This window comes from Heptranchias perlo, chromosome 1, assembly GCF_035084215.1.
Source record: "Heptranchias perlo isolate sHepPer1 chromosome 1, sHepPer1.hap1, whole genome shotgun sequence".
Classification (NCBI taxonomy): Eukaryota; Metazoa; Chordata; class Chondrichthyes; order Hexanchiformes; family Hexanchidae; genus Heptranchias; species Heptranchias perlo.
This window is the reverse complement of record NC_090325.1, coordinates 160878974-160892369: the sequence shown is the minus strand read 5'-3', so window position 1 is coordinate 160892369 and position 13396 is coordinate 160878974. Positions and strand designations below refer to the sequence as shown.

General features: G+C 42.2%; 2 protein-coding genes across 7 annotated transcripts in view; one reads left to right on the top strand and one right to left on the bottom strand.

Moving 5' to 3' along the window:
- idua (alpha-L-iduronidase) overlaps positions 1 to 912 on the bottom strand; it is a 376360-nt gene extending 375448 nt beyond the window's left edge. For both annotated transcript variants that reach the window (XM_067992953.1, XM_067992962.1), the window contains exon 1: positions 323 to 912. In XM_067992953.1, coding sequence (XP_067849054.1) covers positions 323 to 489 — 167 coding nt within the window. In that variant the 5' untranslated portion in view covers positions 490 to 912. The remainder of the gene's footprint in view (positions 1 to 322) is intronic.
- Positions 334 to 13396, top strand: part of zgc:86764 (uncharacterized protein LOC797431 homolog) — a 37584-nt gene continuing 24521 nt past the window's right edge. For 4 of the 5 annotated variants that reach the window (XM_067992991.1, XM_067992984.1, XM_067993010.1 and 1 more), the window contains exons 1-4: positions 1044 to 1136; positions 1842 to 1974; positions 3356 to 3478; positions 10486 to 10716. In XM_067992991.1, coding sequence (XP_067849092.1) covers positions 1123 to 1136; positions 1842 to 1974; positions 3356 to 3478; positions 10486 to 10716 — 501 coding nt within the window. In that variant the 5' untranslated portion in view covers positions 1044 to 1122. Of the gene's footprint in view, positions 497 to 1043; positions 1137 to 1841; positions 1975 to 3355; positions 3479 to 10485; positions 10717 to 13396 lie in introns of those variants that run through there. The other variant, XM_067993000.1, reaches the window with a different exon arrangement.

Genomic DNA, 13396 nt, shown 5'->3' with positions numbered 1-13396 from the left:
AACGTTATAAAGACCAGACAAGTGATTGATCTCACCACTTTATAAATAGCTGCAATCGCTTGGAGTTGACCTTTTAGAACCTTATGTTCTAACAGACACAGGACAGCTTTGCAGCTAAATGACTCAAACATATTCCAGATCTGACACTAAGTGTAAGCAAAAAACCACTGGAAATGTGCTACTGTTGGTTTAAGTTTGAACTATTTATATGATTCTGACAAAACACCTCCCACGTGTTCAAATGGGCGTGCAATATTTCACTTCCTTTTGATTAAAAACTCTTAACATTTCCTGATGGTAAAATAATATTTTAAAAACCTACCAAAATCCTGTACTCCTCCAGAATTGCTTCAGCTCTCTTTGCGGTTTAGATGCATCCACTACTATTGAATAAGATTGAGATCCATGCTGTTGTGGGTGTGCAGACGAGGAACGCTGCATTGTGCAGTGCAGCAAAGCGCTCGTAAGAGCAACAAACCCGGGATTCATGATGAAGGTATAATAACAAATGGAAGAAGTTCCTACGTCTTCGCACCAGCCTCACTGGGTATTTAGAGGGAACGCCTTGATCGGGTATTGTTTTGAACGTATTCCTTGTATTTCACGCCTCTAAATGAATTTAAGTACTGTTGCTGATAATAAAATGGATGAACTTTGCTGCATACATTGCTTATTCATTTATCCTTTTGTCCTCGTTGGTTCCGGCATTAAAGGTGTCTCCCTTGACCCGGGCCTCTTAATCAATAATTCATTATCCCAAGCGTGTCAATGCTATGTTTCTACCATACCTTTACACCATTTAAAAATAACAGCTTTCACGCTGATTATAATTTGCGTATTTTACTGCACACGGAGCATTTCCCGTCCAACCAAAAAACCCTTCCCTTAACCATCAACTAACGCACAGCGCTGTCACGAGACCTCAGGGACCTGGCGCCCGCGCAACTCGGAAGTCCACTTTTGATTGGCTATCTTTTTTTGCCCCTTCCTCCTATTGGACCGCGCTAACCAATGATTTCAATGCTCGTGCGCGGTCGGTTGGATTTAAATTTGAAGCTGCTTGCGGTGGGTTAGTGGAACCGTTTGAACTTCTTGTTTTGCTGTATTTTTCTGACTTAAACAATGGCGAGGAAAAGGTGGGTTTGTTGTTTTAAAAATGTAGTAGAGCTGGTGGTGTTTTTATTTTTAAAATGTCGTTTGGGGTAGCTCGTTCTTTCCCTCCATATGTTTTGGAAAAGTACGTGTACTGTTTTATTAGTTGGAGCAATTTCCATGTGGTATCAAAAGTAAAATACTGCGAATGCTGGAAATCTGAAAAAAAAACCAGAAAATGCTGGAGGAGCTCAACAAGTGAGAAAGAAACCGTTAACCTTTCAGGTCAAAGACCTTTCGTCAGACCTGGAACATATTAAAGTACAGGTACAGATGGGGGGTGGTAAGAACAAAAGGGTTTGTTATCACATGTGGTGGGCAGGAGTGATTAAATTATAAAAGGGATGATTGTGTAAGGCAAGGAGGGTTGTAATAGGACAGTTTAAGAAACAAAAGATTGGTCTAGAGGAGCTGTAAATAGCAACAGCTGAACCATAACCAGCAGCTGCAGTCCAATTTTTTAAAAATACCATGTGGTAAGTTTGCTTATCTTAAGGAGAGGTTATAGAACATTTCAACATTCTAATGTAGCTTTCAAAAATTGTTTTGCATTTAGATATTTTGAACTTGGTCTCTGTTAAGCTGTGAAAGTGGTTCTCAGAAACTGAATAAAGAATATGGTGGTAATTAACTTTGGAAAATGAAAACTCCTTGGAAACTATTCTATTGTTTATGCACATTTATTCCAGTGAAGTTCTTGCTTCATCAATAAGTCATCTTCTGAACATTAAGATGATGAAGCTCCAGGATGTCTGGGATTGTATTGGCATTCAAGAAGAGAAGCGGCTTGAGCGGATGGGATCTGTAAAGATGTATATAATGGTAATTTTTAAAAATATTTAAGGGAAATGTTATTGTCCATCTTATTGGAGGAACTACTAGGAAGATGGTGGTATATGGAGTTAACTGGGTAAATGGTGTAACATATTTTGGGATGTAGAGGTGAATGTTAAATCAGCTATGGTGCTGTAGGTTTATAGTGTTTTACATGAAACAGTCTCAATTTCTAGGAACTAGCACACCTTATCTAGGTGTTGTAATTTTAAAACTGTTTAAGATGACTGGACTAGTGTTGTCAGTCTTATTTAGGATATTAGCACTAAAAGGTTGAATAAGAAAAATGTGTCTGAGTCTGATGACATGAACACTGCATTTCTTGCCCCTCCAGTGATGCACTGGTGTTTCCCATAGGGGACCTCTGTCTGTCTGTCAAGAAGGTGGCTTACCACCACCTTCTCAAGGGCAATTAGGGATGGGCAATAAATGCTGATTCCGCCAGTGACGCCCACATCCCATGAACCAATTGTTTTTTTAAATTGACTTAACCGCCTCTGTGTGAGCTTGCATTTTACAGTTGAGGTTAAACCACTGCTTTTTGACTTGATAGTGTCAACAAGACCAGAAGCTGGTACTCTAGGATAGTGTCAATTTTTGTCTGATTATGCTCTTGTGAAGCACCTTGAGTTGTTTTACTATATTAAAGGTGCTATATAAATGCAAATTGTTAGTCTGGTTTATCCATGATTCATTAAATATAATGTCTGGGTATCCCATTAACCAAAATGTATGAATTCTCCAAAAACCTTGCACTGAATTCAAATTACATTAATCTGGTGCCATTCAGCAAATGCCTGCTGCTTGTAGTTAACTGAAATTGCTGCTTGCTTATGCATAGTTTTCTCACGTGCTTGTACAAAATAATCTATCCTTTGGTCCTTGGTCATCTTTCATTGCTAAAGTAAAACTAAGTTTTCACAATTTTATCCTGTTTTTACAATGTAAAGTAGCAACACAACATGCTATTCTATGTGCTTTTATAGTGCATTTGTTTCAGAGAACAGCACTACTTCCCCTGTTTGATAACCAGGTGATTTGTAAGCAGATGGCCAGTAGAACTGGAGCATGGGAAGCTGCCAGAACAAGTTATCTTTATAACTGCAGTTGACAGCAAGAGAACTGTTAGTCATTTGCTGCAGTAAAGAATTTAAAAGTAGGTTGACTAGAAAAGTAGTGTTTCAGACTTGCTGTAGCTTGTCATAATTATGTAACTGTGTACAGAAATATGCCATTTGGCCCATCAAGTCTAAGCTTTTTTCCATGATCCAACTACTCCTAATGAGCACTTTGTATTATTGCTCTGTAAGAGAGAACCACTAAACTAAGACCACCCTTTTTGTTTGAATAATAACACATTTTCTGATAGGAACTTCTAGATCAAATGATTCATGAAGAGGAACTTATGAAACAACAGTTAAAGGAGGCCATTAAGAATTGGCAGGAGGAACTGCAGACTTTATGTTCTGAGCTTCTTCTAGATACTTATAAGGTAATGTACATCAAGAAAACAAATTACTTGATTGTAGGTGACCTCTTTAGACCTCATCAGAATGTTCTTGCTGCTTAATGTAACTTTGGATGAAGGCTGATTTATAGTTAATAATATTATCCCAATTGTGTGGTGCAGAAAGTCTTATCCTTATTGTTCCATAACATCTTGGCCGGAGAATGGGCATCCATGAAATGTGCCCTTATTTGGTGCTGAGGTTGCTGATGGGCCGTTCATTGAAATTTACGGCACAGAAGGAGGCCATGCAGCCCATTGTGTCTGTGCTGACTTTTTTTTTAAAAAGCTATCTGGCCTAATCCCACTTTCCAGCTTAGTCTGTAGCCTTGAAGTGCATATCGAAGTCCTTTTTAAATGTGGCTAGAATTTCTGTCACATTCTTTCAGGCAATGAGTTCCAGATCCCCACCACCCTCTGGGTGAAAACATTTCTCAACTCCCCTCTAATCCTTCTAACAATTATTTTTTTAAATCTATGCCCCCTGGTCACTCCCTCCTCTGCTAAGGGAAATAGGGCCTTTCCATCTAGGCTGCTCATAATTTTGTACATCAATTATGTCTCTCCTCAGCCTCCTTTTCCAAAGAAAACAACTCCAGCCTATTCAATCTTTCCTCATAGCTAAAATTCTACAGACCTGGCAACATCCTCTTAAATCTCCTCTGCACCCTCTAGTGCAATTACATCTTACCTGTAATGTGGCCAGAACAGTACCCAGTACTCTAGCTGTGGCCTAACTAGTGTTTTATACAGTTCTAAAGTATAACCTCCCTGCTCTTGTATTCATACTTCAACTAATAAAGAAAAGTATGCCTTTTTAACCACCTTATCTACCTTCAGGGATCTTTGGACATGCACTCCAAGGTCCCTCACTTCCTCTACACCTCACAATCCTCCCATTTATTGTGTATTCCCTTGCCTTGTTTGCCCTCCCCAAATACATTACTTTTTTTCTAGATTGAATTCCATTTGCCACTTTTCTGACCAACTCATGGACATCTTCCTTCCTTGCTATCAACCACATGGCCAATTTTTGTATCATCTGCAAATGTCTTAATCATGCCCCCTACATTTAAGTCTAAGTGTTAAGACAGTGTTCACTGCCTTGTTGCTCCAACTTAGTTTTGGATGGTGCTAACCAATCCTTGAGCTGTTTGTCCTGTTGAGCACAATAGATTGCAGACATCACAATCCCTGAATTCATTGTTCTATTCCAAGGATACAAACACTCCATGTCTTTGCTGTTTTAAATGCATTTTTTCCTTCCTTCCTCCTAAGGCATTTAAAATGTTTCTAACTTTGTAGTCTGTCTAAATGGTAGGGGTTTGGCTAGATCAACATATTTCAGCTTCTCCAGTCTCTCGACATAACTGAAGTCCCTTGTCCTTGGTACTATTACTTATTCTAGTAAATTCTTCTGCACCCTCTCTAAGGCCTTGACGTCCTTCCTAAAGTGTGGTAACCAGAATTGAACACCATACTCCAGCTGAGGCCTAACCAGTGTTTTATAAAGGTTTAGCATAACTTCCTTGCTTTTGTACTCTATGCCTTTTAATAAAACCCAGGATCTTTTAACAATCTTAACTTGTTCTGCCTTCAAAGTTTTGTGACAGTGCACTGTCCCCACCCCAAACACCCAGGTCTCTGTTCCTGCACCCCCTTTAAAATTGTATTTTTTAGTTTATATTGCCTCTCTTCATTCTTCCTGCCAAAATGAATTGCTTCACACTTCTCTGCATTAAATGTTGTCTGCCTACTTCACCAGTCTCTGTCCTACTGAAGTCAGTTGCATCAAAACTACAGCACAGGAACAGGTCATTCAGCCCAACTGGTGTTTATGCTCCACACGAGCCTCCTCTAACCCATTTATCCTACCCTTCTATTCCTTCGTGTGCTTATCTAGCTTCCCCTTAAGTGCCTCTTATGCTATTTGCCTCAACTACTCCTTGTGGAAGTGCAATCCATATTCTTACCAATCTTTGGGTAAAGAGGTTTCTCTTGGATTTATTAGTGACTATATTATATTTATGACTTCTAGTTTTGGACACTCCTAACAAATGGAAACATTTTCTGTCTACCATATCAAACCTTTTAATTATCTTAACAACCTCTATCAGGTCACCCCTCAGCCTTTTTTTCTAGAGAAAATATCTGCAGCCTTTCCTGATGAGGATATCCCCTTAGTTCTGGTGTCATTCTTGTGAATCTTTTTTGCATCCTTTCTACAATATGGAGACCAGAACCAAGTGACATTCTGTGAGGTCTAACCAAGGTTCTATACAAGCTTAACTTGTTTGCTTTTCAAATCTATCACACACAATGAATCCTCAAGCTTTTTTTGCTTTTTTCATTAACCAGTGTTGCTACTTTGTGTATCTATACCCCTAGATCCCTTTGCTCCTCTATCCCGTTCTGACTCTTATCCAAGCTCTATAGCTTCCTACAAAAATGCACCTCACACTTGCCTGAATTGAAATTCATTTACCAATTACATGGCCCATTCTGCAATGTTCTCTTGCATTTTGATGCATTTGTTTTTGTATAAATTATACAACCCCAAAAAAAATTTGGCTTGTCTGCAGATTTTGAAATTGTACTTCTAATTTTACATTAACAATTTGGATATTGGGAATTGAACAATGGTCCCAGCACCAATCCCTGTGGTAAACCACTTCCCACCTTTTGCCAGTCTGAGGTAACTACCCTGCACCCCTACTTTGTTTTGTAGCCAGCTTGCTATCCATTCTGCTCCCAGTCCCCTGACTCCACATGGTCTCACCTTAGCCATGAGTCTACAATCATCAACATTGTTTACTACATTTGAGCTTTTTATCTGCAAACTTTGAAATTGCACCCAAGTTCAGGCAATTGATACTAGCTCAATTGCTAAATTTAAATGTGAGATATAGCTTTTTGGCAACCAAAGGTATTAAGGGATATGGGCCAAAGGCAGGTATATGGAGTTAGATCACAGATCAGCCATGATCTTATCAAATGGCAGAGCAGGCATAAGGGGCTGAATAGCCTACTCCTGTTCCTAAAAAGAGCAGTGGTCATTATCCTGACCCCTGGGGAATACCACTATATACTTCTTGCCACTCTGGAAAACAACCATTCTCCACTACTTTCTGCTTTCTGTCCCCTAGCCAATTTTGTATCCACTCTACCACTGTTGCTTTAATTTTGCGATCAAGTCTATTATGTGGTACTTTATCAAATGCCTTTTGAAAATCCATATACACATCAACCCACTGTTACTTCATCAAAGAACTGAAATCAAGTTAGTCAAACGTGATTTTCATTTAACAAATCCATGCGACCTTCATTTATTAGCCTATACTTTTCCAAGTGCCAATTCATTTTGACCTGGATTATTGCTTCAGTGTCCCCAACACTGATAGGCTGATTGGCCTGTAATTGCCAGGTTTATTTCCTTATTTGAACAGGAGTGTAACATTTGCAGTCCTCTGGCACCATCCCCATATCTAAGGAGGATTGGAAGATTGTGGCCAGAGCCTCTAGAATTTCTGCCCTTACTGCCCTCATTAACCTAGGATGCATCCCATTTGGACCAGGTGACTTTTTTCTACTTTTGAGTACTGCCAATCTTTTAATTACCTCCTTGTTATCTATTTATCCTGTCCAATATCACTACTACCTTCCTTACTGCTGCAATGGCAACATCCTCTTCTAGTGAAGATGGATGTGAAATATTCAGTTAGTACCTCAGCCCATGCCCTCTGCCTCAAAGAAGATCTTTTTGTCCCCAATAGGGCCTACCCTTTTTACTATTTGTTTATAAAAGACTTTTGGGTTCCCTTTTATGTTAGCTGCCAAACTATTCTCCTATTCATCCTTTTTTTGATCTCTACTTTCTGTATTCAGCCTGGTTCTCTACTGTATCATGAACCTTACATTTGTCATAAGCCTGTCTTTTCTGTTTCATTTTAATCTGTCTTTAGTCATCAAGGGTGCTCTAGCTATGGATGCTCTTTCCCCCTCATAAGAATGCATCTGCTGTAGGCCTGCCAATTTGATCCAGCACTGTTTCCTTCCTTGTTGGGCTGGAAACACACTCTTGTACACATTTCAGGAATTCTTCCCCCCTCTTTGCCCTTTACAATTGTAAACAATTTTACAACAGGTGAATGTCAAGAAATCCTCAAACCTCTCGCATTTATAAATCACAGAACAATACCTGGTGATTACAGATAGTCTTTTCAACTGCCTGTTGCCAAGGCAACCAAAGTGTTCAGACAGATAGTTGTTGCCTACAGAGCCACCGAATATACAAGCGGCAAAAACAAAAAAAAAAAACCAGAGAGGGAGGCAGAAACATAGAAACATCCGGAAGGAAAAGACAGCAAATGACCCGTTATATTAAAAACAGATAACCTTTGTTCACTGGTGGGGTTACGTGTAGCGTGACATGAACCCAAGATCCCGGTTGAGGCCGTCCTCATGGGTGCGGAACTTGGCAATCAATTTCTGCTCTACGATTTTGCGTTGTCGTGCGTCTCGAAGGCTGCCTTGGAGTACGCTTACCCGAAGGTCAGTGGCTGAATGTCCTTGACTGCTGAAGTGCTCCCCAACTGGGAGGGGACCCTCCTGTCTGGCGATTGTTGCGCGGTGTCCGTTCATCCGTTGTCGCAGTGTCTGCATGGTCTCGCCAATGTACCATGCTCTGGGGCATCCTTTCCTGCAACGTATGAGGTAGACAACGTTGGCCGAGCCACAGGAGTATGAACCATGCACCTGGTGGGTGGTGTCCTCTCGTGTGATGGTGGTATCTGTCGATGATCTGGCATGTCTTGCAGAGGTTGCCGTGGCAGGGTTGTGTGGTGTCGTGGACGCTGTCCTCCTGAAAGCTGGGTAATTTGCTGCGAACGATGGTCCTTTGCCCTTTACACTGTAACTGCCACAGCCTAAATTGGGATAATTGAACTCCCATTATCACTACTGTATAGTTCTTGCATCTTTCTGTAATTTGCTCCTGTCTCCTTACTACTATTCGGCCTACAGTATACACCCAATAGCATAATAGTTCCTATTCCTTAATACTAACCAAATAGATTCTGTCTTTAACCCCCTCACTATATCATCCCTTTCCAGTGATTTAATAGTTTCAATGATCAATACTGCCACCTGCCCTACATATTCCTGGCTAAAAGTTATTCAGGAAAGAAAGTACCCAAACTTCCCCTCCTTTTGAGCTATGTCTATTACCACTATAATCCCATTTGGCAACTTGACCCTGCAGCTTGCTTATTTACTTTGCTACATGCATTTATGCACATGCACTCAACTCATCTTCATTTGTCCCCTGTGATCCCTCCTATTCCTGAACTCCTTTACACTATATGCTATTTGTCCCTCCCAGTCTTCTGTGCACCTTGGTTCTGCCCTCTACTAATTCATCCTGGTGCCCATCCCACTGCCAATTAGTTTAAAGCTCCCCTCCTGACAGACACTCAATGCTTCAGGAATCTGAAGCATTCCCTCCATTTCTCCAGCCACATATTTACCTGTCTTATCCTACTATTCCTGTACTCACTAGCATGTGGCATTGGAGGTAATCCAGCAATTTTACTAGCTTTTGAGGTCCTGCTTGGTTTTTAACTTCCTCCCCAGCTCCTGAAACTCTAACCTTGACCCTTTTTTCCTTCCTGTCATTGGTTCCCACAAGGACCGTGACTTTTTATTCATTCTTGGGATGTGGGTGTCACTGGGAAGGCCAGCATTTATTGCCCTTGTGAGCCACCTTCTTGAACTGCTGCAGTCTGTGTGGTGAAAGTTCTCCCACAGTGCTGCTAGGTAGGGAGTTCCAGGATTTTGGCCCAGTGACTATGAAGAAACAGTGATATTTCCAAGTCGGGATGGTGTGTGACTTGGAGGGGAACATGCTGGTGTTCCCATGTGCCTGCTGCTCTTGTCCTTCTAGGTGGTAGAGGTCATGGGTTGGCAGGTGCTGTCAAAGAAGCCTTGGCAAGTTGCTGCAGTGCATCTTGCAGATGGTACACACTGCAGCCATGGTGTGCAGTGGTGGAGGGAGTGAATAGGGTGGATGGGGTGCCAATCAAGTGGGCTGCTTTGTCCTGGATGGTGTTGAACTTCTTGTGGTGTTGGAGCTGCACTCATCCAAGCAAGTGGAGAGTATTCCATCACACTCCTGACTTGTGCCTTTGTAGATGGTGGAAAGGCTTTGGGGAGTCAGATGAGTCACTTGCCACAGAATACCCAGCCTCTGACCTGCTATTGTAGTCAGTCTCTATAGCTGCACGGTGACCACCTCCTGAAACATGCTGTCCATGAAACTCTCTCAGCTTCCCGTATGCACTGTAGTGATGCCAGCCACCCCTCAAGCTCAGAAACTGAGCTTGAGCAGTTGGTGGCACTTCCTGCACATGTGGTTTTCTGGAACACTAAGTGTTTTGGGAGTTCCCACATGACACAGGATGTGCAGTGATGGGGCCCCAGCTGTTCTGCCATGTTAGCTAAGTTATTTAAACTGTTTAGCTTTAAGGCACTTTAATCTCTAACAGTAAAGACACTAACCACTAGAAACACTAACCAATGAACTCAATACTTACTGACTTACCCTCAGTGCCCCTCCTTGTCTTGTGACATCTTCTTTGATTTCTCACCTGGCTCCCTTTTATGTTCTACTCAATTGCTTTTCCTGTCCTGTGTTTATTCTTTAAAGTGGCTTGGATATGATCTGAAATAAAACTTCAGTAGGCTGGAGTTGCATTGTCTGAGTCAGTGAGGATCAACTTCCCCCCCCCCCCCCCCCCCCACCCCTACCCAGGATGGCAAGAAAGTAGGGTGGGTGGCCTATCCCTAACATTCCAAATTACTTGGCACTGTCCTTGTAGACAGGCTCTTCTTGGATCTGAAACCCCAAAATCAGTTTTTAAATTACTATTGCTATCTACTTCTAAAGTAACTAATTGCAATTTGGAACTAAATTACATGTCCTTTTTAATTCTCAGGCTGATAGTTCTAATCCACTTCAATTGGAAAAGGAGCTTAGAAATAAAGTGGATGCCTTGCTTCAAGAGAAAAATGGTCGAATGAAGGAGTATGAAACTCTTTTAAAGGAAGATCAAGCTTTGTGTACTGACCTCTGCAAGACACCATACTATATTCCCACTGGCAAAGTTCCTTCTCTCCAAGAACTAAAGGCGCTTAAAGACCATCTAATAAGTGCAGCCGAAGAAAAGGTGTTCATTTTTTAATTAGCTTCAGTACTTTTTGAATCTAATGTGTATGGACCTTGATAGCAACTGTTGGCAGTTTATTGGAATTGCAACTGGTCCTGACTTAGCATTTCCAGCAAGGGTTCCTAAATGTTAATTGAAAACAGCATCTGACTTTTTTTGCTGTATTCCCACCTCAAAGCCCTGGGATGCTGAGGCTGATTGCAATGCTTTTACCACTATCCTGGGTGAGATCAGCTAACTTTTTTGTTAAACCTGGGTGATCTTGATGTGTGTACTTGGTGGATAAATTCAGCCATTGAAGGTGCTGAGAGCAAGTTTTTGACCTCTCTCCTGGTCAACTTTGCTTCTGAACTTCAAGTTTGCATATCTCCTTCCATTTTTAGGCCTGCGGTTTTAGCAGGCCTAAAAATGGATAAATCCCCAGGCCCGGACGAAATGTATCCCAGGCTACTGTGTGAGGCAAAGGAGGAGATTGCGGGGGCTCTAACACATATATTCAGAACCTCTCTGGCCACAGGGGATGTGCCAGAGGACTGGAGAACCGCTAATGTAATACCATTATTCAAGAAGGGGAGTAGGGAAAAACCGGGGAACTACAGGCCAGTGAGCCTAACATCAGTGGTAGGAAAATTATTGGAAAAAATTCTGAAGGACAAAATTAGTCTCCACTTGGAGAAGCAAGGATTAATCAGGGATAGTCAACATGGCTTTGTCAAGGGAAGATCATGTCTGACTAATTTGATTGAATTTTTTGAGGGGGTGACTAGGCGTGTGGATGAGGGTAACGCAGTGGATGTGGTATACATGGATTTCAGTAAGGCCTTCGATAAAGTCCCCCACAGGAGACTGGTCAAGAAGGTACGAGCCCATGGAATCCAGGGTGCCTTGGCACTTTGGATACAAAACTGGCTTAGTGGCAGAAGGCAGAGGGTGATGGTCGAAGGTTGTTTTTGTGACTGGAAGCCTGTGGCCAGTGGGGTACCACAGGGATCGGTGCTGGGTCCCTTGCTGTTTGTGGTCTACATTAATGACTTGGATATGAATGTAAAAGGCATGATCAGTAAGTTCGCTGATGATACAAAGATTGGTAGGGTGGTAAATAGCGAGGAGGATAGCCTCAGTCTGCAGGACGATATAGATGGGTTGGTCAGATGGGCGGAACAGTGGCAAATGGAATTTAACCCGGAAAAGTGCGAGGTGATGCACTTTGGAGGGACTAACAAGGCAAGGGAATACACAATGAATGGGAGGACCCTAGGCAAGACAGAGGGTCAGAGGGATCTTGGTGTGCAAGTTCACAGATCCCTGAAGGCGGCGGAACAGGTAGATAAGGTGGTAAAGAAGGCATATGGGATACTTGCCTTTATTAGCCGAGGCATAGAATATAAGAGCAAGGAGGTTATGATGGAGCTGTATAAAACACTGGTTAGGCCACAGCTGGAGTACTGTGTGCAGTTCTGGTCGCCACACTACAGGAAGGATGTGATCGCTTTGGAGAGGGTGCAGAGGAGATTCACCAGGATGTTACCAGGGCTGGAGCGCTTCAGCTATGAAGAGACACTGGGAAGCTTGGGTTTGTTTTCCTTGGAGCAGAGGAGGCTGAGGGGGGACATGATTGAGGTGTACAAAATTATGAGGGGCACAGATAGGATGGATACTAAGGAGCTTTTTCCCTTCGTTGAGGGTACTATAACAAGGGGACATAGATTCAAGGTAAAAGGCGGGAGGTTTAGAGGGGATTTGAGAGAGAACTTTTTCACCCAGAGGGTGGTTGGAGTCTGGAACTCACTGTCTGAAAGGGTTGTGGAGGCAGGAACCCTCACAACATTCAAGAAGCATTTGGATGAGCACTTGAAATGCCATAGCATACAAGGCTACGGACCAAATGCTGGAATATGGGATTAGAGTAGACAGGGCTGATGGCCGGCGCGGACACGATGGGCCGAAGGGCCTCTATCCGTGCTGTATAACTCTATGACTCTATCTTGTGGAGGCAGAGGGCATAGCTGAGGCACTAAATGTATACTTCACATTCCTCGTCAGTGAAGAGGAAGCTGCCATTGTAGCAGTAAATGAGGTAGTAGTGATCTAAAGAGGCATTTTAAAAGTTTGGCAATACTCAAAGGAGAAGTTACCCAGTCCAGATGGGATGCATCCTAGGTTACTGAGGAAGTAAGGGTGGAAATTGCAGAGGCTCTGGCTCAATCTTCCAATTTGTTTTGGATATGGGGATGGTGCTGGAGGATTGCAAATGTTACACCCCTGGACAAACCCAGCAATTACAAGCCAGTCAACCTAATGGTGGTGGGGAAACTTTTGAAGCAATAATCAAGGCCAAAATAAATTGGCACTTGGGGAAAAGTATGGGTTAATAATTCAGCACAGATTTGCTAAGGAAAATAATGTTTGAATAATGACTTCTTTTGAAGTAACAGAGGGTTGATGAGGTTAGTCTGGTTGATGTGTACATGTCCTTTCAAAAGGCATGTGATAAAGTACCACAATAGACTTTTGGCAGAATAAAAGCCCATGGGATTAAAGGAACAGTGAGTGTGGATACAAAATTGGCTAGGGGGCAGAGAGTAGTGGTGACTGGTAGTTTATCAGACTAGTGAAGTATAGTGGTGGTCCCCAGGAGTCAGTATTAGGATCACTGCTCTTTTTCATAGACCCAGGTCAT